Source organism: Apostichopus japonicus, chromosome 10, assembly GCF_037975245.1.
Source record: "Apostichopus japonicus isolate 1M-3 chromosome 10, ASM3797524v1, whole genome shotgun sequence".
NCBI classification, from domain to species: Eukaryota; Metazoa; Echinodermata; class Holothuroidea; order Aspidochirotida; family Stichopodidae; genus Apostichopus; species Apostichopus japonicus.
The window spans coordinates 3,889,711-3,914,810 of NC_092570.1; the positions used below are offsets into that span (position 1 = coordinate 3,889,711).

Consider the following 25,100-nt stretch of genomic DNA (forward strand, 5'->3'; position numbering starts at 1 on the left):
AAAGGATTTCTCGAGAAATCAAGAATTTGTAAATAAATTAATGTCTCGGTGAAGGAAAAATGTTGTGACACATGGCTTTACCATGATTTGTTGATGTTTGCGCATCAGTGAGCAATATGAAAGTTCCTAACCTGTTTCCAGAGGTATAACACCAGTAATATTACAACTACATGAGAGCGAATAAAAATAGAGTTCCTCTTGGTATGAGTACAATTTGCGAGTACAAGTCTCTTAGCGCGAATACGAGTACTCAATCTCTCAGTAGTAATAGTAGTATAGCTAGAGTATTAAAATGACTCGAGTACAAATATACGAGTTCAAATTCACAAGTCCGAGTCCTATGCGAGTACCATAACCAGTACGGACATAGTCCCATTAATTCTGGGTAATAATGGCGATTTTCCATTTCTAAAGCAATCTTAGAGGGGGCACTTATTTGAATTACCATCATATTCTAAGGGTGGGTTGGGGAGGGGGAGGGGTGGGTGGGGTGGGATGAGATGAGGGGTCACAGTAGTGGCCTCATTAACCAGTCTCCCTTTCTCACACTTTACGACACTCTACGAGACCTTAATCTGTTAGTTCGGCAATAGCGGCAGTATCCGAGCGAAATATTATTTTAATCTACACATTTATATTTTAAATAACTCACTTAACGAAACTTAATTCGGGAACCCGTTTTTTTTTTTGTCCATTCAATATTATCGATCTCGAAAACTTTAATCTTAGCAAAAGAAAGCAACAGTATACAAATCAAATACCAAAATGGTTGTTTCTTACAACTAAAGGGAGAAAATATAGGAACTACATTCCACAGATTGAGTTCGATAAGGCTCGATGGCAAAAATACAAATATATAAAAATAAGTAAAAAACAAAGGGAAGATTATAACTGGACTTGTAAACCTATCTGCAAGAGGCCTCTCAGAATTAGGTTATACCCGGCAGTCAAACTTTAATTGAAATTGATATTCTACCCAAGGAATAGATTAATATATGGTCTGGAAAATAAAGCCATTTTCAACATGAATAAACAATTTTCAACACATGCCTTATTATTTGGGACAGGATATTTCGTTGGATCGGCAAAAGAGTCCCTAAACATCTTTGCCTTTGGGTGAAATTAATTTGCGGGTGAAGACATAACCTTGTAGCAAAATCTAATAAAAGGGGAAAACTCGTGAAGCTATATAACCGTAAAACTAGATATACCCTTTTAGGTCTTGATTCATGTGACCGGTAGGCTTGTCAAAGGATTTGTTGGAAATAACATCTAGATATTAGTATAACGCCTGATTCCTGATATTTTAATACGGAATGCATATATACTACATAAGACATTAACAATGCTAATTTTTTATTATTAAATTTTATATCCCAAAATATACCCATAATGATTTCCCCCGAATTTCGGAATCACAACGCAAATGCCATGATTTTGGTCAGGTATGGTTCTCGTTGTTAACTTAAGGACATAATTAAAAAACAATTTTGCCAATATTAACAATTTTTTAAATCCAATTATGACCATAAAAGTGGAAAAAAACTTTGAAGCCCGTCTAAAGCCTAAGGTAAGGAAACATCAATATGCGTACGACGAGTACAAATATAAATTACTTTGCTATGAGTACAATTTCGAGTACAAGATGATAAGCTCAAGCAAGAGGACTCAATTTTATACTAGTGTTACTACAATATAGCCTACACTGTAAATATTACATTTGACAAAAGGAACTGCGTTGACTAAATACAGATAAAAGCGTTGTGTTTTATCTAGAATTCCGCACTTTTTTTACATTGTGAAGATCTTAATGATTCAGTGCGTGTGCTTGAACATAGCGAATACAATGTTGTACAGATAACCTATGCTTTTACTTTTCTAGCAACGACAGTGGGAAAAAAGTACCTCCGTTCGTAATCAAGAAATGTACAAGAAAAACCTTAAAAGCTGCTAGCATTTCGGTAGAAGGTTTCTCAAGTGTGTACTCCTCAAATTTAATAACATCGGTCACGTATTGTCTCCCATAAGGATTGAACAACATGGAGAATTATAAACGATTTTACATTTTGACGTCATAGTGGTTGCATGTGATATGACGTTGATCACACTTCAAGGGAGGCTAAGGTCCTTCAGATGCTCTCAGTCAGAACGAATCTCTGTTAGATTAAAGGAGCCTTACTGACATATGTATATACGAACTTAATGCCTTCTGTATTCTATAATCCTAAGTTATATCTTGTACTTTCACCTTATACATATATATATTATAAATATAGTATATATATATTATAATATATATATATATATATGTATATATTGAAGGCCTATATGTATTATAATAAAATATTTTTCAACATCATTTTAACGAGCATTTTATGAACACCTCTAAACACGTTGAGCCTGCGAGATATACCATTCTATTTTATTCAAAACTGGTGAATTTTTGGAGATAATTTTATAGCGCGGTTCAGAACGTCTGGTCCTAAACCGTACCGTACCGTGAATGGTTTTATCTTCTTCCGATTTATATTTAGCAATAACTGCATATGGGATCAATATTGATGACATTTAAAACCGTAATATGAAACAAGTCCGTACGGAAGCGTAGAAGGGACATTGCATTGACGAGTTACCAACTTGACAAAACGACAATTTTCTGCAAATTGACGAGTTGTCGAGATGGTAACGTGACAAAATTCAGAAAATTGACGTTTTGACGAGATAACGGATCTCGTCAACGCAGCAATTTTCTGCAGATTGACGAGTTGCACACTTACTAGACAACTTGTCGAGATGACTTGTTCTACGCTTCCGTAAGTCCGTCATTTCATGAGGTAATAAATTAAATAAAAGAAGCTACTTTAAATTGAGTTAGTTCTCTGCACTCGATCGAATGATCAATATTTAAGGAATATACATGCAAATGACTAGAAAACTGGCCTGCAGATCTATATATCTTGTTAACGTGGTCATCCTTTCAGAAATGGGATTAACAAGAACAAGTGGAGAACACATACCAAGTGGCCACAAGTGTCTGCTAAAGACTATTAGTTGTAAAATAGCATTGAGAGAAATATTTCTTCCAAAAATTTACAAAACGCAGGATGAGAACTGTAAACACTGTAGATGACGTTACAGAGCCGTCTTATCTTTTTTCTTGTCTTTTTTGTGACATTTTTAAGATCTTATTCTTGAAAAATTAGTCATTTGGCTCTGGTGAACTTTTATTCCATACCATTTCTGCTAGAAGTTTCCTACATGTCTTTAACGCAAGGCTCACAGCATGAACCTGCAGGGGAGTAACTACGTACAATTCTTGGGGGGCGAGCTTCATGCCCCCCTCCCCCCCAAAAAATCTAAAAAAAATCCAGGGGGAGTCAGAGCAGACGGAATATGACAAAATGTTCCTATAGTGTACGGTTCATAAATAAATAACGTGTTTATGAGGTACAACTTAGACAGTCAACAATTCTTCAACATTGCTTTAAAGAGTTGCAAAATATTACTCGATTTTTGCGTCTAATCACAATTCATTTCATCACAATTTTTTAAAAGAGAGGGGGCCACCCAGCTCCTTAAACCCCTCCCCTGGACGACTTAACATCTTACCCCCCCCCACCCCCCTTGTTGCCTCCACGCTCAGTACAAAATAAGTGGTTGCGTCCCTGTGAACCTGTATAATATCTGTCACAGCATGCTGCCGGGGAACGCAGCAGGATAGGAGAATTTGACAGAAAACAGAGTAAGTTACGTGAACATTTTTTTTAAAGATTCATTACGTGCGCCCTCTAATAACCCAATGAATCCTTATCTCGAGCGAACACGCCCCGAGCCTAGCCGTTTTAGAAAAGAACAAAAAAATAGAATAATCGACCAAATCAATCAATTAATTAACTTAGCAGGAACACTTCACATACTATCAAGAAAGACATCCATACATTAAAAAATCATGAATATTAATTTGGAATGGATGCCTTAAGTAGCACAATTTGTTTTGATATTTCATGAGAAACACTGTTTTCGATTTCGAACTATAATAGTATACAATAAACGTATAATGATAATAAGCAGTGTATGTATCACGCCAAGAATTTAATTATGTTCCAAAATATAGAGGTGAAGTTAGAATCATTTTAACGGTATGGAATGTTGGACAAATTACATTCGTGCATTGTGGGTACACTTCTAAACAGTAGAGCAGAGTGTTAAATTAGTCGGAATGTACCAGTGTATTTGAACAGTTTAATATACAGTAACCTGTGTTGTATTACTACAGCGATATCAATGTTGTCTCTAGATGCAACCAAGCTTAACTATAACGTATAACTACATTGTAGTACATTGCTACTGTTTAATTGTTCATGTCACACACTGGTATCATTACTTCATAACTTCGCAGCTGAAATCGAGCCAGACGTATTGTCTTTCATAGTCTCAGGAAGACAATTTGCCTTTTGTCTTAAGATATTAATCGATTACAAAACCAAACAGAAAGAAAGTCAACAACACCTTTGGGATATAACACAGTCTCTTTGCTCTGTTAAGCTAGACCGAGCCTTATTTTGGATAAGAAATTGTACGCGAACACTCTTTTTGTCGCCTAATGTCACGGAGCTGTTATACTATAGAGAGCCCTGGGCTGACACATACTTTATCTATAACAGAGCATACAGTGTTATTCAAAGCCGTAAAATTTGGGGTTATTCGTAAATATGCGTGCATTTGGTTGTATACTTAATTGAGTAGCCTAATAAAGCAACAAGATTTCATGGTCCCGACGCATCTTGAGCAAACACGCATGCAGACTTCGTGTGAACGGAAGTAACATAGCATGAGTTTGATGCAGTGTATATATTTTAACCAAATTAGTTTGGGGATCATGTAAGGTACACATCTTATCCCAAGGTTGTAAGGGTGGGTATAAGTAAGGTTAATTTTTAAAGGATTTTATGGATTATGCGTCTTGTTTACACTTTTTTTTAAATATTTATTTTATAAAGGGGCACAACGTTTTATGGTGATGTAGTATACCCCAGTGGTGTGACTTTTCTCGCCGCAGCTAAACAAAGGTCGTAAGATCTATACCACACTGTGTGGTATTTCCCTTGTGACTCAGACTCTAAATTGACTGCATAAAATAGGAGAAGCCCTCAACACTCATTCTTTAAGATACAGTTGACATGAAACTGTGGGAATGGATCCCCAGTAGGTGGCATCTGTATCTATTTACGACTGTTCCTGCAGAACTGATTTGACACGTCAATAATTCATCGATGTAATCAGAAACCTGTCGTGAATATTGTTCAAAAAGAGGAACGATGTTGAAACTGACAAAAAAAGAGGACAATTTAGAAGAAACAAGATAAAATGCCTCATATATTATAAATCTTATATATATAAAAATAAGTAATGAAATTTGAACACTGTCAGCGTAATTTTGATTCGTCAAATAAATGAAAATATGTCTAAAAATTTGTAGCCAGCCATAAGGCCGCAAAAATGTAAACTTTCTTGAACGTTTGTCAATATACTGCGGAATGCGAAATTTTGTTGTGACAAACTTCCAATTTCTTTGAACAATGTTGATAATTTGTTCCATGCAATCAGGTTATATATATATATATATATATATATATATATATATATATATATATATATATATATATATACATATATATATATATATATAAATATGAATATTCTTATTTTCCAAGAACAAAACATTGTGCACAAATGTCGAGAAATGATAATGAAACTTGCCAGAAAAGTGAAGTAGAAATCAGGTCTCTCTATGAGTGCGAAATAAATTATCCAAACAAAAGAGAAAGACAAGAGAATAAGAAAGAAAGGTATTAAACTTACACATTTTTACTAAATTTCGGATAATATTTTAAGGCTACAGTTAAGACACTAGTATAGAACGCAATTATGGATTTACCATTAGCTAGAGTAAAAGAGGCACACATTCACATCTCTCTATTATTCATGAGACTATAAGCAATTTCTCAATTCAAATTCAAAACAAATTTCTCCAGAAGGCTTTTGAGAGGCCCAATAATTTTCTTAAAATCAGGGGAATAACAATTAATAGTAAACGGGGAATTTTCCCTTTTTGCTATTGCAACAAAACAAAGAAGACCGCTTTACCATCTGTCCTGTATAAAATGTCGCTGCTATAATGTTAATGTGACTGCTGTTGTGAGTTATCCTGACAGAAACGGCCGATAAAATATATTAGGTTGTGAAGAAAAACTCAATATTAAATGAAATAATAAATATGATTTTGTATAGCGTAATATCCAGGTGGAATGCTGATCAGAAGCGCTGTAGGAGCAAGGTTCACAGTATACATTTCCATGTTCATGATTTTGACATAAATTCAAATGCTTTATTCCCTTTAGTGAAGTAATCACCATGAAACTAAGAAATCGGGTGATTGGGCAGGAGGGAAACGCATCAATCGAGTTCTTTAAGCACGCAGGCATGTTTGGGTTGTATTGAAACGCTTAACGTAGCAGCGTCGACTGAATAAGTTTGGACAGAAAACTATAAGATTTTCCCAGTTAAACGCATAAACTGTATGAACTTCAGCAAATCAATAGAATGACTTTGACATTTAATTATGTTCTTGTCTTCACACTTTCCAGGTCAACTTTTCTGTCGTAAAAAGGAACTTTCGCTGCAGTAATAGTCAAAAGAACATTCAAGTCGAGGGGACGGTTCACGTCCGGGCGCTTCAAAATGACTTTTTCTTTACAAAATATCATATATAAGAAAAGTCTGAAAATTGCATATATAGTTCATATACCCACAAAACAAATGAGTGACGTAGAAGTGGTTACTTTGGCTGTGGAATGCTTGTAAAGCTGAAACGGCTGCTTAAGAAGTAGGCTGGTTATAAGCCCGTTGCAGCAATCGAGGTAATGATCTGATATGTAATCAATAAACATTTGTCTCTTTTCTTGTTCCATTTTAGGTGAATTTACTATCGTAACAATTCTGTTTAGTGACATCGTCTCATTTACAAATATCTGTGCTGAATGTCGTCCGATAGATATCGTCAACATGCTAAACGCCCTCTATGTAAGATTCGACAAGCTGACGTCAGTGCATGACGTATACAAGGTATGTACATGTGGAGAACATAAAAAATGATAAATAAATATGATTCATTCTTTGGAATGCTTATGAGAGCGTTCACCTTTTCGTATGTAACAATATCAAACATGCCAATATGCTAAACGCCCTCTATGTAAGATTTGACAAGCTGCCGTCAGTGCATGACGTATACAAGGTATGTACATGTGGACAACATGAAAATGATAAATAATATATGATCGATTCTTTGGAATACCTTTAAGAGCGTTCACCTTTCGTATGTAACAAAGTCAATATGTTAAACGCCCACTATTTAGTATTTGACAAGCTGACGTCAGTCCATGACGTTAATAAGATATGTACATGTGAAAAACCTTTAAAAAATGATAAATAAATGATGATTCATCCTTTGGACGCCCCTATGAGAGGTAAATCTTTCCTCTGTTACAATACCAAACATGTCAATATGCTAAACGCCCTCTACATAAGATTTGACAAGCTGACGTCAGTCCATAACGTACACAAGGTATGTACATATGTGCAACATGAAGTGATGAATAAAATATGATTCATTTTTTGCAATACCCTATTAGAGCTTCCCCTTTCTTATGTAACAATATCAAGCAAGTATGATTTTATAACGAATTTAACAGTGATTATGTTGTGATTTGTAGCGTAAAACTAACATATAGGCCTATATGTCGTTCAACTTTCATTATCTATTTGCTTTCAGGTGGAGACGATCGGTGATGCTTACATGGTGGTTGGGGGATTGCCGATACCTGTACCGTCCCACGCGGATAGAATAGCTAATATGGCCCTGGGAATGACCGTGGCCTGTCAGGAGGTCATGTCACCTGTCACCAGAGAACCTATCAAGGTACAGTACGTCGCGTCTGTTTTGTCGTAGGAACCTTCAGCTCGTACGTTGATAAAAAACCGAACATTTACAGTAAAACAGCAAAGTCTAGGACTAAACGGGATTTGAACAAGGCCCTGCTCTCTATAGCAACTGCAGACTTAAGTTTGTAGCCATGTCTTTGTCGGGATGCCAGTCGGAACCCCATAGTACCACAGTACAATGTAGCCATGGATCACACCCTTATTTCATTTGATATGAGACCCAAAATGTAAGAGAAGGAAATTTAAAAAAAAAAAAAAAAAAATCCGGCTTTGTATGTATGTACAAGTAAATGAACAACAGATAAATTACCGGTAAATTATAAACAACTGAATTGTATGATATTAAGAACAAAATACGGATCTATAAAATATGGATTGCGCCACTATCATCTGACTAAAATCCGAATTACGAAGTAAGTTAATTAAGGAACTAATCAATGTATTGTTAGCGCATAGCCTATAGTAAAATCTCTTGGCATGTAGACAATTAATTATATTTTCTTTCTCCGCGCGGATTCGCCTCAGGTGTTTTCTTATTTTTTTAGTTGGCAAATGCATTAATGAATCCCATATATACATTAATTATTTACAGTTGTTTGCGATTGTTGTTCACAGATCTGTAACGTATCTTGTATCAATCTCGCAGTTAGAGGCTCTCTGGCAAATTTGAAGGCGCTATGCTTAATCTTTATCCATGTATAAAGATTTCCCAACCACGCAAATATAACTTATGAGTTATATTATCCTGAAGAATGAATGTCCTTACATATCCAGTTATGGTATAATGAAAGTATCCATTTCTAGAGCATTTCAAATGTTACATACTGAAATTCAATTCAATTTTTCAATTCAATACACTCAAAAAAATGAAGTGTTGAAAAGTAATCGATAAGTGTTATATCAAACACTTCAGCCTAGCTCGTACAGGGACAACACCCTCCTTGCTAATTTTACACTTTCCGAGTGTTAAAAATCTAACACCTCGCTGGTGTTGAATTTATCAACACTTGAAGGTGTCATTGTCACACCCAGTCCCCTAAATTTAGCTCTTCAAAGGTGTTTATTACTCAGTTGATGGGAGAGCTGTAGTAACACCACATGTCTGGCTATTCTGACACTTTTTGCGTGTTGAATATAGCCAGCACCTTACTGATGTTCAGTTGACAATTGCAGGTGAAATTGCAAACCCCAAATCCCATAAATATAACACTTACACTAAAAAACGTGATACACAGGTTAAGTAAAATTAAACTTAATTTTCATGTGAAATAAGAACACTTAAACATTTCAGTAAAAATTACTTAACTGTTGGTTTGTACAGTTTTACATGTTTATTATGTAACGCAAATGCAACACTGTTATGTAAAATTTTGCCAGAGAAGTTTACATAGCACCCATTTAGTAAATATTTTATACAGGTTTTAGGTTAATTATTACCTAGTAATTAGGTAAACAATATATGGATGCATGTTTGAATTGCTCACAGCAGAGAGGTACATTTAAGAGAGAGTAAAAAGCAAAGACAACACAAACAATTCAGAATGTGCGATTTTCAGCAATTAAACACCCTACTACCTTCCTATTCCAGAGGTCCATATATTATATCCCATTAAATGTAAAATAAACAATTTAGGCTGTAAAAGTACTGTCTTGTGGAATGAAGTCAACTTAAAAGTGCCAACATTTTCAATTGCTACAGTTCAGTTACTTGGTCTTTAATGTTTGCGCATGCCTTTTGGTATTCCAGATTAAACACAAAGAAACAATTCTTCCCAAAGTCAATTTCAAATATGCAACAACTTTAGAGAAATTCTGATCCATGGGATGAGAAAACATGGAGTGCTGTGTATGATGACTGCTACACTACAGTGACTACGTATTTGTTGTTGGCAAATGCCTTTTGGTATTCCAGATTAAACACAAGAAACAACTCTTCCCAAAGTCAATTTGAAATAGGCAACAACTTTAGATATATATACTGATCCGTGGGATGAGAAAACGTAGAGTGCTGTCTCTGATGACTGCTACACTGCAGTTACTTTGTCTTTGTTGTTGGCTCGTGCCCTTGGTATTCCAAATTAAACACAAAGAAACAACTCTTCCCAAAGACAATTCCAAATAAGCAACAACTTTACATACATTCTGATCCTTGAGATGAGGAAACGTGGAGTGCTGTCTATGACAACTGCTAAACTGCAGTTACTTTGTCGTTTTTGTTGGCACGGTAAGCATAAAAATCTCGAATCTGGTTGCACTTCACACCACCAGGCAACTGGTAGACAACTTTTTGGAAAAATTCCCAGGCACCGAAACTTGCAATTTGGTATATTTCAGATTTAACGCGTAGAATCATTTGAAGCAACATCAATGGCTTCATAAATGTCCTCTGGGGTAGGGCATGTCTCTCGATGATCACAAATGACTGCTGAGGATGTATTTTGCTTCCTCCAAGAAGTAACACATATTGCTGAGGTCTTTCTGAAATATTTTGCAAATAGAATTCCAAGTTGATACTACCTAAGTAACAAAGAAAAGAAAAGAAAATTCCCATCATAATGAAGTTGTGTTAAAACATTCTTGGAGCATAAGCAATTATTTACATGTACCCCTCACAAAACATTGACATTCCTAAAGAAAATGCACACAATTTAATCAGTTGTGGTTGTCTTCTTCAAGCACGTTTGAAACTAGAAAGCCAGATGGCCTATAGTGATTCCTTGTCAAACAGGAACTTGCATTAAACTTTCATCAGACAAGTTGCCTATAGGCAACTTTTACAACCAATGCACCATGTTAACAATGCTTCAAACAGTGCTCACTCCCATTGTATGCAATTGTGTAGATGGCTATGAACTATAACAGCTAGATCACTTCCATAATATCGCTAAATTATAGTTGGGCCTAGGTCTTAAAGTATCACCGATCCACATCAGCTTCGGCCTACTTGCTACAACTTACAAGCTAAAATGGCAATTAGTGGTAATTATATATTGCATTACATGAATATATGTTTATCCCTTATTAAACATAGTACCAGCGTAACTATAGGCCCATGCCCGATGCTATTAAAAATGCATTGCCTTGAAATAGCTTAAGTATATATCCTACTAGTACTACTACTACTTTAAAAAGTGACTCGCAGGGTATACGAAGTTACGGTTAACGCCCAAAGGAATAGAATGCACTAGGTTACATAAAAGGCCTAGATCAAAGTCCTCCGCCCGTCCGTAGGCAATTCCGTTTAATTTTACTTGTATGTAGGTTACACAGATTCGTTGACAATTATCAGTTGACTATGACAAATAGCACCTAGCCTATTATATTAACTTATCGTATGACTTTAACGTTAGGTCTACGTAACGCAAGCGATTCGAATGCATTCGTCTTCCCAACTTAGTCGTGGGTCTCTAAGCATATCTCGTTCTTTTCACGTTCACTTACATAATATCATAACATACCTCCGAATTTTTCAATCAATTCTTCCAGGTCCCAGTCTCCTATAACGTCATTTTCCATGCCATTGTAGCTCGTTATCGCACACTGAGTACGTTACGTTATGTGGCTTGCATGTATATATGGCCGTGGTTACTATAGTACATTTAGTAACGATAAATGTTGTCAGTGGTTTAAACACTTAACTTGCACTAAGAATCCAGCTGATGGGAGGTTTGACCAATCGGAATGCTCGAACTGAAAGTACACTTTCTGCAGGTGTAAAAAATACACGCTACATGAATTATGTTACCCTACTCAGGGTCAGAGTAACCCTTCAGGTGTAGGGTGAACGGTTACACCTGGAAAGTGTTCAAATTCAACACTCCATTTTTTTGCGTGTATCAAGTCATATTTATTGTATCATAAGTGTACAAACAGTCAATAGAGGCGCCTGGTATACACAAATAACTTAGTACAAATGATGGACACTAGAAAAAAAACAAAGGTTGTTTCTCAATCTAGTGATCATATGCACAACATTAAATCGGAAGAAAAAGTCTATAAAAAAAATTAAGCCCAAAAAAAAAGAAATTCTTTAGAAAATAAAGAAATATAAAGAATACTGCTCAGCAAAGTGTCTATAACTAGGTAGGATTTCATATTATTTTGGAATACCCGAGAGTACTAGCTGATCGAAGATATAAGGCGACATTATGCCAAATTTAATAGCAATAGTTGGTAATTAATAATTAACCATGAATAGTTTTACGATGTGTTACTGAGAAGCTGCGGGCATTGTTGCGAGTTCTCTTACAGAGATACTCGGATTAATTTAGCGGATCGATAACACGAGATAAACGAAGGAAGCAGATTATTACGATAACTGAAATACATTACGACTTAAGGAATATAAATGTAAGAAGATCATTCTATGTGTATCTTTGTCTTTTATTTAATGCATGTTTATATGTTGTTTGGTTTCTTTCGTCTCCAAAATATGTTGGAGAAAACTTTAATATCTGTTCAAATAAAAAATACACGTTCATTACCATGCAATCAAACCACTTCAGGAACTATTCAATGGATGGTTGCGTTTAAGAGATATATGAAGAAACGCAGTATGACTACAATATAACGGCGGTCAATTTCTGCAAGAGGATCTAAAACAGAATATAAAAGATGGCGCTATTCATATATGTCAACATAGTAAGATTACCACAAGCCCGAAATGTTGTGTTCCACCCCATCACATATTGTTATGGAATAATCATTAACATATTAGTCAGAAATACCAATTGAAAGGAAATTTGAGAATGATGTAACTTTCTTGAAATTCGATCCTGCTTGGTCGACTTTTGTCCTTGATTAATGTTAATATACTCTATATTTCCTTTTATTAATAAAAAGGTTCGTTTCGGAATTTCGTTCTTAATCATGCATTGAAACTCGAGTCAGAAGCCTTTCAAAGTGTAAATGCGATCACGAGATACAGAAACCTTCTTAACTCAGTAACATTACACAGTGTTTGTGTCCCATACAAAGACCTTAACGTATGGGACAAATAATTAACAGCATATCATGAGAAAGATACTTTAGCTAAACAAAACAAATTTATATTCCAATTTTTTAGATTCGTGTTGGGATACATTCAGGGCCAGTGGTAGCCGGTGTTGTTGGGAGGAAGATGCCGAGGTATTGTCTCTTTGGTGACACAGTTAATACTGCTTCCAGAATGGAGAGTCATGGACTACCGGGCAAAATACACATCAGTTCTGCTTCATGTCAGTAAGTATACCAGTTTTTTTTTCTTTACTGTTTTATTCATAAACAACAGAATTGACACGTTGGTAGTATGAATGTGTGTATTTATGTATGTATTTTAGATCCTCCTGCAAGCAGGAACTCGCGACAAGCCTCATTGGCTTATCAAAGCCGCAAGCTGACCGAAGTCTGTCTCTTAGGATTCATATTTAACGTCCACAGGCATATTATGAATTGTCAATTTTCAACAAGTCTGTAACTTAACGACATACATTAATCTTGGAATGACTCGAATTTGGAACCTTGTGATTGGAAGGCACCGGCTTTAACCACTGAGCTAAAACTCCTTCTACAGTTATTATACCAAAAGATATAAATAATTATTTGCCAAATCTGCGGAGATGCTAAGAAAATGTCAAGTTTGTGATTTTGACTGTGACGTCACCAAATTTTATGGATCCAATTGCATACCACAATTGTTAGATTTTTTAATTTTTTTTTTACATTTGTAGGTCGAAAGCACATCCTCATAGCATTTTGTGTTATGTTTTTTTTTTGTAAATTTGGAGATATTTTGTAAATATCTTTGACAACAGCAGAGTGAATGATGGCAATAAATTTGCTTTTTCCCTTTTTAATTTCTTTATCATTTTCCAATGAATTTTTCGCAGAGGAAATTAATATTTTTTGAGAGAGTTTAGATGAAGAATTTTAGCTATAGACTGAGAACATTGAGAGCTAAACAAACATTCCAAATTTATCAGATTTTAAGGGAAAACCCAACAAGAAGATGCTAACAGAATATTTGTCATAAAGTTTTTCAATCTTTAATTTTTTTTAAAGAATATCATGAGTAGTGTACTATCTATTAACAAAACAAAAATTCAATTTTGTAGATGCTTGATAGAAGAAAACTTTGAAATCTCTGAAAGAGGTGAAATTCTGGTGAAAGGAAAGGGTACAATGAAGACATATTTCGTGAATGAGAACAAAAATGCGTCGATGGAGGAGATTATGGGAAAGAAGAGAAAGGCATCAACACCAGAGAAGAAGGACTCCGTCAAACTGGAAACAGATTCATTGATTAAATTCGGAACTGGTAAAGAATAGTCATTTTTATACCGATATGAATATATATATATTATGTCTAATAGAATATTATGTAACAGAAACGTTTGAAATAGTTTAGCCGATGACTAATTTTATGTCTTTATATGGGATGCAATTTAAAAATGATATTAGCTCATTTAAATCTCTTAGAGGAACCCTGGTGAATTTTCACAGATTCACGGCGTCCTTGGGAAGTTTTATTCGTCAGATTCCTACACAAGTATATAAAGAACAACTTATAAAACTATAGTTTAAACACGATCTATAATTAAAGATATCTAGACAAGCTATGTGCTCTTCTCGGCAAGCTCGTAGGCGGAGCTTGAATGAAAAGGTTTTGCTTTCACTTTCTTTGGAGAAACTCATTCAATAATAGTAACAAATTTTTTTATGTGTACGTGTGCGTGCGTGTTTATGTATGAATGCGTGTGCGCATGCATGTGCGCGTGCGTGTGCGTGTGTGTTTTAGGTGATTGTCAAAGATGACATGGTTAATAATTTCCCATAATTCTAGACGCCCTCTAGTTATAAGATCTTAATGGTTGCTCGAATCGGCTCTCACAATTATTATGTTGTAACGTAGTCGGCCGTATATTGTGATATTATATTCGATCGTGATGTTATATGACAATGACAATGAAAATGAAAATCACAATCACAAAAATGACAATGACAAGGCGATAGCTAAAATGATAATGATAACGAGGACGGGGACGTTGACGACTTCGACCATGCGTATTACGACGTCGATTACGATAATTATGAGGGGAGAACGATGCCGAGGACGTCGACGACGACGGCGACCATGAATATTACGACGTCGATTACGAAGATTATGATTGCAATGACGATGACAACGCTGGTGGTATCAACTATCCTGTAATCAATTCTATGTTATTCTGCGTTATTTCTTACACAGATCCATACAGTCATAACACAGAAGCAATACCAATGGTGTATAATGATGAAGACCGAATGGCTGAATTTATGAAAACTCCCCAAAGAAAATTAACGCCAGCACCGTCAGATTCAAGTGAGTATTTATCAAGTGCGCCACCATTTTTTCGCACCGCCAACGATGCAAGTACTTTACAATTTTTTTTTTTTTTTTTAATATAAATATCTTTTTATCTAAGTTTGAAACAGGAAGGCATTGAAAGTAGAACACCGGCTATGGCCTAGCTTCTCATGCTTTCCATTCACAGATCGCGTTAATTAGTGACAATAAACAAAAATTTGCTTACAGCCGTACAGAAATATGGAATACCATTAACCCCAAAAAAGTTGCGGCGGAGGTCAGGAAAAGACCTGGTTTTCCTTGCAAGAGATTGCACTCTGATGCTCGTTCTTGCTGCACTAACAGCGTGTTATACGGCGGCAAAAATGTTGACGGACACTTTGTCCGTGGACTCTCTGCGAACTCTCTTTGCCCGTATACGGGATCCAGACTCCTCCGGGGTTCACGGACTTAGGTCGAGAAAGGCCGCACTACAGTAATACATACAGTATTACATTGAATACATATTTTGATCGAATGAAAAAGACGGGACAAACAGCACAACGATCTGATGAAAGTAACGCTACTAAAAAAAAAAAATAGTAGAAACCGACCTAAGGCAACAAGATTCGATACATTTACTGGAAGTTGATTTTTCTTCCAATTATGAAAAACGAAAGAAAAAATGTATATGTCATTTCAAGGGTTGGTATATGAGTCGTGGTACAAAAAGAAAATAATTAAAGAAATTAAATCTTTTCGAGTGGCCTCGAGTGGCCTCGAGTGGCCTCGTCCTGGATAACCCAAGATATGATTACAGATATAAAGTTAATAACCTGATATACCATTTGCTTCGTTGCGTTCTGGTCGTACCAGTTTCATCAAGCAAATCGGGGGAAAGGAACTCCTTGAATTAATTTAATGTTTTCAATAGCAATTAATTCATATAAATAAAAAAATCTAGATTTTTTATACGGTTGTTACCTACAATGGATATCTAAATGTAGGTCCAAGTTGCAGATTGCATTACATCATATGCTTGGGTTCATTACAGTGGAATATATTAATGAAGCGACAAAAACTAAAACAACGCCAGTGTGATTATAATTGTATAGGGGCGGTAACAGAGTTGGAGGGTGGACGGGAGGGGTGAGGAAGGACGCGAAATATGCAGCAAAACTATACAAAAAGGAATTAAATTTCTTGAATACGACATAAGTCATAGACAGTTATTTTTCGGATCTACAACGGTGAAAGGTGTATATATTAATATAATTATACATGTACATATGCATATGATTATACATATACATATACACATACATAACCATATACGTATGCATATGCGTATGTTTATGCACATACACACACACATAATCATATACGTATGCATACACGTATGCATATGCGTATACATATCCATATATGTGTATTTAATACATATGAAGGTTTGAAATATTGCGTATTACAACCCAAAACGTCATGTTTATTCCAACTAGAATCAAGTTTCTTCCTTGTGTCCGTTGTGATATAAATTTCCTTCTACCAGGCTTATACAATGAATAAATTATTATAAAGTATCCTCCCCACCCCCCCCCCCCCCCTCCGGATCACAGTTTTCAGCATAGACCTATATAGCAAGTACCATTGTATAATACCCCCCCCCCCCCCCAATGTCGATTTCTTATAATTCAATACGTCTTTCTCAGTGGTAAATAACTTTCATTCAGATATCCCAGTGATACCACTTCAGTCGATCTCAGTCTTGCTGGCTGATCAATTTAACCTCATCTATAGCTTATTCAGAATCATTAGAAAAAAAATAATGCACATTTTAATTGTACTGAGGTACCAAGTAACATATTTTACCCTCTCGAGGCAATAAAAATGCAATATTATTACCCTTGATTGACGCTTAGCCGTTCAATCTTGTGTGGCACTTCATTTAGGAACGCTTTTATTCCTCTGAACATTTGGTCACAGATGGGGTACCAAATGTGACGGAAATAAATTGAAAGGGGAAAAAACAATAATGCAGTCATCAGGCCCGAACTCTCCTCCATAATTGGAAACTTTCCGCTTCATGTAAAATTCCCCCTAACTCCTCTTAAGCTAAGCTCATTCGTTTATTTATTTATTTGTTTGCCACAAAAGTACAAAGTGGAGGAAGTCTTCCATAAAGCTTAAAAGCTTAACAATGTGGAAGACTCCCTGAAGAAAGAAAAGAAAAGAAAAGAAAAACAAAACAAAATATACATATGTGTATGAATACATATATAGATATAATTTAATGCGTATATAGATATAATTTAATGCGTATATAGATATAATATAATGCGTTTATTCTAGCAATTGAGATATATTAATTACATATATTTTAATTAATGTTTTGTTTTAATAAGTGTAGAGAAGAAAGGAAAGAATACTGCTCTCTAAGACTAGAACGCCTAGAAACCAAAACAATAACAACAACAACAAAATGCGATCTACAGCTATTAGATTAAAAACGTAAAACTAACAAGGATAATCTAGGAATTTTTGGTTTTTCAATTTGATCAAAACAAACTACTGTAAACATCCTGTTGACGTCTGCAGAATGTTATCGAAGACTTGATAACTCAAATCGTCACAGTTTTATATACCATATAAGTGAACTTGAAGCAAACAGGTGTGATGTCATAGTTGCATAATAATAGTAAACTGTTTCTGTTTGCATTGATTGTTTTGCGCTTTGTTGATTTGTTCTTGAATTAGATATATAAACTTTCTCTTTTTATTCCTGTAAAGAGGGTGTTTATATTTCAGTGACTTATGTTTCAATGAATTCATATATAAAATTAGATGCATCACAAATTTGCCTTTAAATGATTATATAATCTTGGGGGCAAAATGTCAAAGTACTTTTAAGACATCATTTCCGTTTCTTTTAAGAATAAATATGTTCCTTTCTTCCATCAGTCCCAGGTGATTTTTTTAGTTTTAGTTTTTACCTGGACTATCCATTTAGCCTCTCATGACACTTGTTGAGTCCGTGAAATTATAGCCAAAGCCTACGTCATGAATACATTAAGATTGGCAAGAAAGATATGAATTTGAGACACCAGGAATCGTTGAAAGCAAAGTTGACTTTTTAATCTTCTTCTGCTAGATTCGGATACAACCAAACCGGAAGATCAAAGCAGTAATGACGTCACTACAGATAACGCTCACAGAGCGACAACGAGTTCAGAGAGCAAACGAAACGAGATTGTCGAAGCAACACAAAATCACGGCGCCACAAATTTTGGAAGACGCTCTCGCAGGGCTGACATACAGGGCTCCAGAACGTGTGCAATATTATAGTGAAAAATCATGTTTTTCCCTTATCTTTCTCTCTCTCTCTATCTATCTACCTTGACAACATGATTAATCTCGTGACCGGGCCAATGAAGTAAATGGTGGGGATGTTTTTAATTTGAGTGGGAAAGTAACTTTGAAGGATTTATTGCATAAATATACCCAAAAGTCTTCCCATTTATGGTAAAATTTAAATTCAAGTATAGTCAATTATTTACTTCTTAAAAGACGTAAAGTGAGAAACCTAGCGACATGTTCAACTGTTAATGAGTTTTAAGGCCAATTATTAAGGGATAATACACGAATTTCGATTGCGTGGGATCAATCCGGCTGCAATGAGGGACTTATAAAGACACTAATCATGAAGTTTGTGATATGGCGGATCCAGGATTTAATAAGCGAGGGATATGACCCTGGGTCGTTTAAAACGACACCCACATATAGCGGTCGTGGGGGGGGGAGGGTGGTAGGGGCGGTTGGGTGAGCCACGCCAGATAAATGAAGTTATATGGTGCATTCTGCATATATATATATATGGTGCATACTGCATGGTGCATGGTGCTAGAAGCATGGTGCAGGGTGCAAGGAGTGTTAGCTCAGTGGTTAACGCCGGTGCCTTCCAATCATAAGCTCCCCGGTTCGAGTCACTCCAAGATTAATATATATGTCGTCCAGTTACAGAGTTGTTGACAATTGACAATTCATATTCACGGACGTTAAATATGAATCTAAGAGACTGACTTCGGTCAGCTCGCGGCTTTGATAAGCCAATGATGGCTTCTTCGCGAGTTCCTGCTGGCAGGAGGATCTAAAATACATACATAAATACATTCTTACTCATATGCAGATTATAAATTAGGTCTATAATTAAAGGTATAAAGGCAACATTTTGTTGAAAACTATTCTTTGAGCTTTTGCATGAGGATGACATGAAAATGGTTGCGGGAGGGTACACCCTAAGGACACCTCCCATTCCACAGGATCCACCCCGCCCCTGTCTATACCTTTATGATGCAAGATTGATCAAGGGGTTAACTGTATTAAATAACAACGAATGGATTAATGAAAATTAATAAAGGATTAATAATTAATGGATTACACTTGTATCTCTATTTAGCCACCATTTAAGTGTAAAATATGCCCCCTCCCCCACCCCCAAAATGTAAATTATATCGGTATTTTAGCTTTTTACCCCGGTGTGGGGATCAATAGACTTCTTTCATACCGGTCCTTCCAATTACCGCTATTTGGTAAAATACGATTGGTGCCAGGTGTAAATTATGTAACTGTGTTTCTAAATTTACACAGATATTATTTATGTACTTTTCCTTCAACTAGACAGTGTGTACTCAGGAAAATTGTTACCTTTATTCTAATGGAACACGCTACATCTCTTAGAAAGGAACTATTTGATACCTGCAGTTATAAGTTTCTTATTAAATGAACACGTAATACAAGAACATACTTTCGTTACCCATAACCGATTTTAACGACATTATTTATATAGTCTACTTCTAGAAGGTATATGATGTGAAAAAAATGTAATAATTAAATATAAATAAATACATATTATTGAAGACAGTACAAACAAACATAGATTTCCATAATGCAGTGTATTTTCTGAACGGATAAAGAGACACCGGTGGAAGGAACCGTTCTACTGACTATGAAATTTGTTCGTTTGCACAGCTAAGGCATGCTCTGGTTACTATGGTAACTATAAGAAAAAATGAATTAACTCATACCGCGCAACACTTATTAGTGAATTAATGAATTTTACTTTCACGTATAATGCCATAATTGTTACAGTTATTTAAAAAAAATTGCAATGTTTCAGCCGAAGTGAATTCCATACTTAGGGACAAAGGATATTTCTCCAGTTAACTATATACATTATATCAGGGATCAACAACAGCTAACCATTACATATATACAGGGGGTAGGAGCCTGGGCACTGGGGACACGTACCCCCACTTTTTTTTCCAAAATAGCAAATGTGCCCTTCTGGCAAATAAACTGTGCCCCTTTGATGAAGAACTGTCGTTTGAATATCTTAAGCTTTTGTTAATTTTAATATTTTATTTTAATTATATTTTTTTAGTCTGTACATGCTATTTTTAAAACGGCATCCCATATCTTTTTGTAGCACGGTTAACAATAAACAATCTCAATAAATAAAACATCAATGTTGCATCGCACCATAATAGTATTGGTAGCATATACTAACACATCATATATATTTCAGTGATATGGCCGGTGTGTATATATCGGTTAATAGCATAACGAGTGGTGGTTGTAGAATGAGAAAGCCCCTCTGATATTGTGCACCCCCCCCCCCCCGCACATTTTGGAAGCTTCCTACTCCCTGGTTGTGCCCCTGTAGTGACCATTACAGAACAGTTTATATTTTAATTCGTCAAGTTACAAGACTATATTTGGTCGTTGAATATGATGTCACGTAACAGTTTGGAATGTGTACAGTCCACTCGGTTAAACTCATGTAAGTCCCTTACAGCTGCCTTGGTGGGCCATCAATCCCAGTTTTTTACTTTCCAGTTTCTCGCACTCCATTATAAAGAACAAGTTCATTGGATTTTCTCAGCGGCATGAATTGTCACATTTGATTAACACATTTACTTCGTTTTTCTTTAATACTAAAACTAGTGCAATGAAGGTGCTATCTCCTTTCACGGTGCATTCCTATTAGGCTGAGGATTATACAAATATTGATACTAACATGTTAGTTGTGTTCCTGTGTTTTTATTCTTTGCCCGTGTTTGTGAAACGCCCTGTCTATGATTATAATAACTGTTGTCACGGGGTAAACAAATGTTTATTCACATTAATAATTCATAATTAATTAATAATTTAACAGTAGTGTGATTTAACTCTATATGAGAGTGTTCACGTTAGTAACTCCATCGGGGAATATATTTCCGTTATTTTATAGGTGTGTGCAATTTACGTTTGTAGAGTAAAACTTTCATATCAAAAGCTAAACTTACATGACACCACTCATAAAAAAAAGGTATCTATTACACCCCGAAGAAGCTCTATGTGTGTATATATATATATATATAGCCCGGGCATCCCGCTTTATATGCGGACACCCCAACCACTAGGCTATGGACGCTGATTGTGTGTCCAGAGGTTCGAAACCGGTAAGGAAGGTCGTTATTCCATTGTAGGCGTTTGACACCTGTATCGAACAATAGTAGTTCTGTTTTGAAGACATATTTGCCTTACTCTAAAGATCAAACATGATGTTAACCAACTCGATCAGTCGAGATACAGGTCGGGGCAAAATGCTATGTTTTAATAACAAACAGAGCCTCTTCAGGGTGTAATACGTAAAAATGTTGACCTCATTATTCTTTAATTGACTAGTAGACTTAACAATCGGGACTGACAATGGTAGGGGAGGGGGTGAGGAAATAGCCCCCATGAACGGTGTCAAATAAAGGGGCCCTACAGAATATGAAGAGGTGACCCGTTAAAGTATGAGACAAAGAATCGTGTCATCTCATTCTGATAATATACTTGAGGGAAAATTAAGAGTGCAAAGAGGGGTCACCGGTGAGGTTATGTATATCATTTGACCCGACCTGGTTTCACAACGTTTACGTCATCATGTAACGTCTACGATGACATTGTAAAATTCAACACTTAAATATTATGTAGAACCCGTCGAATGCATATATTGTTTCTAAAGGTTATTATCTAACTTGATCACATTTTGTAGATATACATTATATAAATACTAATTTTACATAAATGATTTGCAAGTGAACAAATTCAATTCGTATTTTGTTATCAATTGTTTGTTTTTCTATTTTCACCATTTCTTCCACTTTTCCCTATTCAATCAATACAATCGCGTTTCATGGAAAGTGCAACTGGTCAAGAACCTTCTGTTGCTAGTAATAAATTAGTTGGTTGCTATGGGCTACTTGGTGTGTAGCGTGCTCAGATTCAATTATGCGTTAAGAGATACGCGTTATATTTTCGATTAGTTTGCAGCAGTTCATTATGTCTATACATATATATAGCATACAACTATAATAGTTTGCGTTCTGTTCAATAAAGTAAGCAGATTGAACAGTTTCTCGTTCTGCTGTATACAACTCTGCTTAACAATAACATGCTTATTTAATTTCCCTGTTTTATTCTGCCCGCAACAATAGATCTAGCTTTATTGGGACTTATAAATATAAATTGCTTTCATTTGCTGTTTAAACTTGACGATTAATCTCGGCATGATATATATAGTTTAATAAGGAATGTTTACATGATCGTAGTTTGATTGTTTCTTTGTTAGATTAGGTAATCAAGCTAATTATTGAATTGATCAACCTCAGATATTGTGAAGAGTCATTGCTCCAAATGTGGGAGTGGCAACGAAGCAAAAAACAAACAAGAACAAAATCATATCACTATATACATTAATATTAAATATTTACACATCGAGGCCAAACAATACACTACGTATATTACAGCTGCATATACAGAAGCAACAGTTCCATGATATAATGCCTACTGAATTGCGGCTGAACAAAACATGTTGCATCGCCACGTCCCTGCCTACCGAATTGCGGATCAACTAAACATGTTGCATCGCCACGTCCCTGCCTTCTTATAAACGATCGAATGTCCTCTTGGGAGCTATGACTTCGTTCCATTTATTCATCTAGTCGGGTCATGTGATCTATGCATCAATAACGACACACGTGCCTTTGCAAAATCAAAGTTAATTTAAAGGAGCACGTTTAAAAATAAAATGTGGGATATCTCACCGTAAAAGACGGCTTCCTGCAGTAGTCTATATTTGGGTACTTAGGAAGAGGCTTTGCCTAAGAAGCAATTGCTATTGCAACAAGGAATTATTAAAACAAAGGACCGAACATGTTGTTTAAAGATGGAGACATCAGGATACAAATTTGGACTCATAAGGTATATATGATTTTATTATCATAATATCACGTTTAAGAACATCCATTAAGAACATCCAGCTGTGATGAATCCATTGTTCAAAATGATGTTATGTGATACATGAACAAGCATGAAGTTGCTTCGCTTTGAAAAAAAATGTGGGATTTCTCAAAGCTCACTAATTAACTGAGATTTTGGTTGCCAACTCACTCAACTGGTACTAAGTATCTGTGACAATATTATAATTATTGACACTAACTTATAATTCAGTGTAAAAAGTTATGAAGTTCAACAACGGTACTCAAGAAACAAATAACTAAATTATCGCGGAATTGGATAGCAACCTATAGGCCTACTGTTTACTGTTCGGCGTGGAACGAAACTTTAATGTAATGAAAACACAAGTTAAAACAAACTACGTTTACTGGCTCCATGGTTTGATGGCTTATTGATTAATCTCGAACACAAAACAGGATTTAACATAACTTTATTCTATCATGGCTTTTCCTTTTTTTTTCTTGTTTTTTTTCAATTCCTCTTCGAGTGTCCAGGTCACTACGTCATCAACATCATCAAGGGAAATTAAATAATCAACCAACTTGGGATAAGAAAAGATAACTTGCTGTTTGTAATGCAAGATAATATCGATTTGATGTTAGAACATATACACAGGTGGATCGAAAAATAACTACAGAGTGCGCTGAAATTAAAGGCAAACTAGCTTACAGTGTACGCTGATTGCCACTGGAAGATAGCTTTAAATACTGATGATTTCAATAACTAAACAGCCATCTTTGACAAGCAATGAAACAAACACAATAACATGTGCTCTTCGTTACATGACTCGTGCATTTTATTGATTTTATTGACAAAAAAAGAGTCAATCCTAATATTGATCTCAACAACTTGTTTTGCATAGTCTGTAGTAAACATACATTTTAATTTCTCAGAACATTTTATTCCATTATCAAGAGCACATATTTGACTTAACATAGGATTTAGTAAGCCTTCGTCACCATGTTACCAGAAAGTTAACGTGTACTTTTTTCTAGGAAACCAATAAAGCAATAAATCATTTCGTTTATTCAATTGATGAGCACCATCTGGTTTGCCATTGCATTTGCAAGATATATCATAAATACATAAAACGATATACAATATTTAATTATTATTTAAGGCACATTCTGGCCTTTGTGGCTCCACTTGACAATTATTATAAAGAGCAATGCAAAATATGAAATGATAATATTGGTAAGTTATTTCACTTATTTATTTCACAACATTTCCGCCATAATAGAAACACGCGTTAATATGACCACACCTTCAACAGATTTCATATATTCAATTATATTAATAAATTAGTACTTCAGGCGTTCCACACAAACGATTTAAAGTTCCAATTCGAATTTCCGATGATGTATTACTCTCTTTCTGAATGAATATTTTTAATCACGATTTTATAATGTAGTGTAGTCATTCAAATTCAATTATACGGCCCTCATTTGAATAATTATGGCGATAGTATTCTTAT

General features: G+C 35.4%; 1 protein-coding gene across 1 annotated transcript in view; it reads left to right on the forward strand.

The window, feature by feature from the left end:
* LOC139975397 (guanylate cyclase soluble subunit beta-2-like) overlaps positions 1-22,432 on the forward strand; it is an 88,751-nt gene extending 66,319 nt beyond the window's left edge. The window contains exons 9-14 of the mRNA XM_071983364.1: positions 6,977-7,125; positions 7,832-7,978; positions 13,067-13,221; positions 14,094-14,296; positions 15,227-15,340; positions 18,453-22,432. Of these exons, the coding sequence (XP_071839465.1) occupies positions 6,977-7,125; positions 7,832-7,978; positions 13,067-13,221; positions 14,094-14,296; positions 15,227-15,340; positions 18,453-18,646 (962 nt within the window). The 3' untranslated portion in view covers positions 18,647-22,432. The remainder of the gene's footprint in view (positions 1-6,976; positions 7,126-7,831; positions 7,979-13,066; positions 13,222-14,093; positions 14,297-15,226; positions 15,341-18,452) is intronic.
* Positions 22,433-25,100: the final 2,668 nt, after the last annotated feature.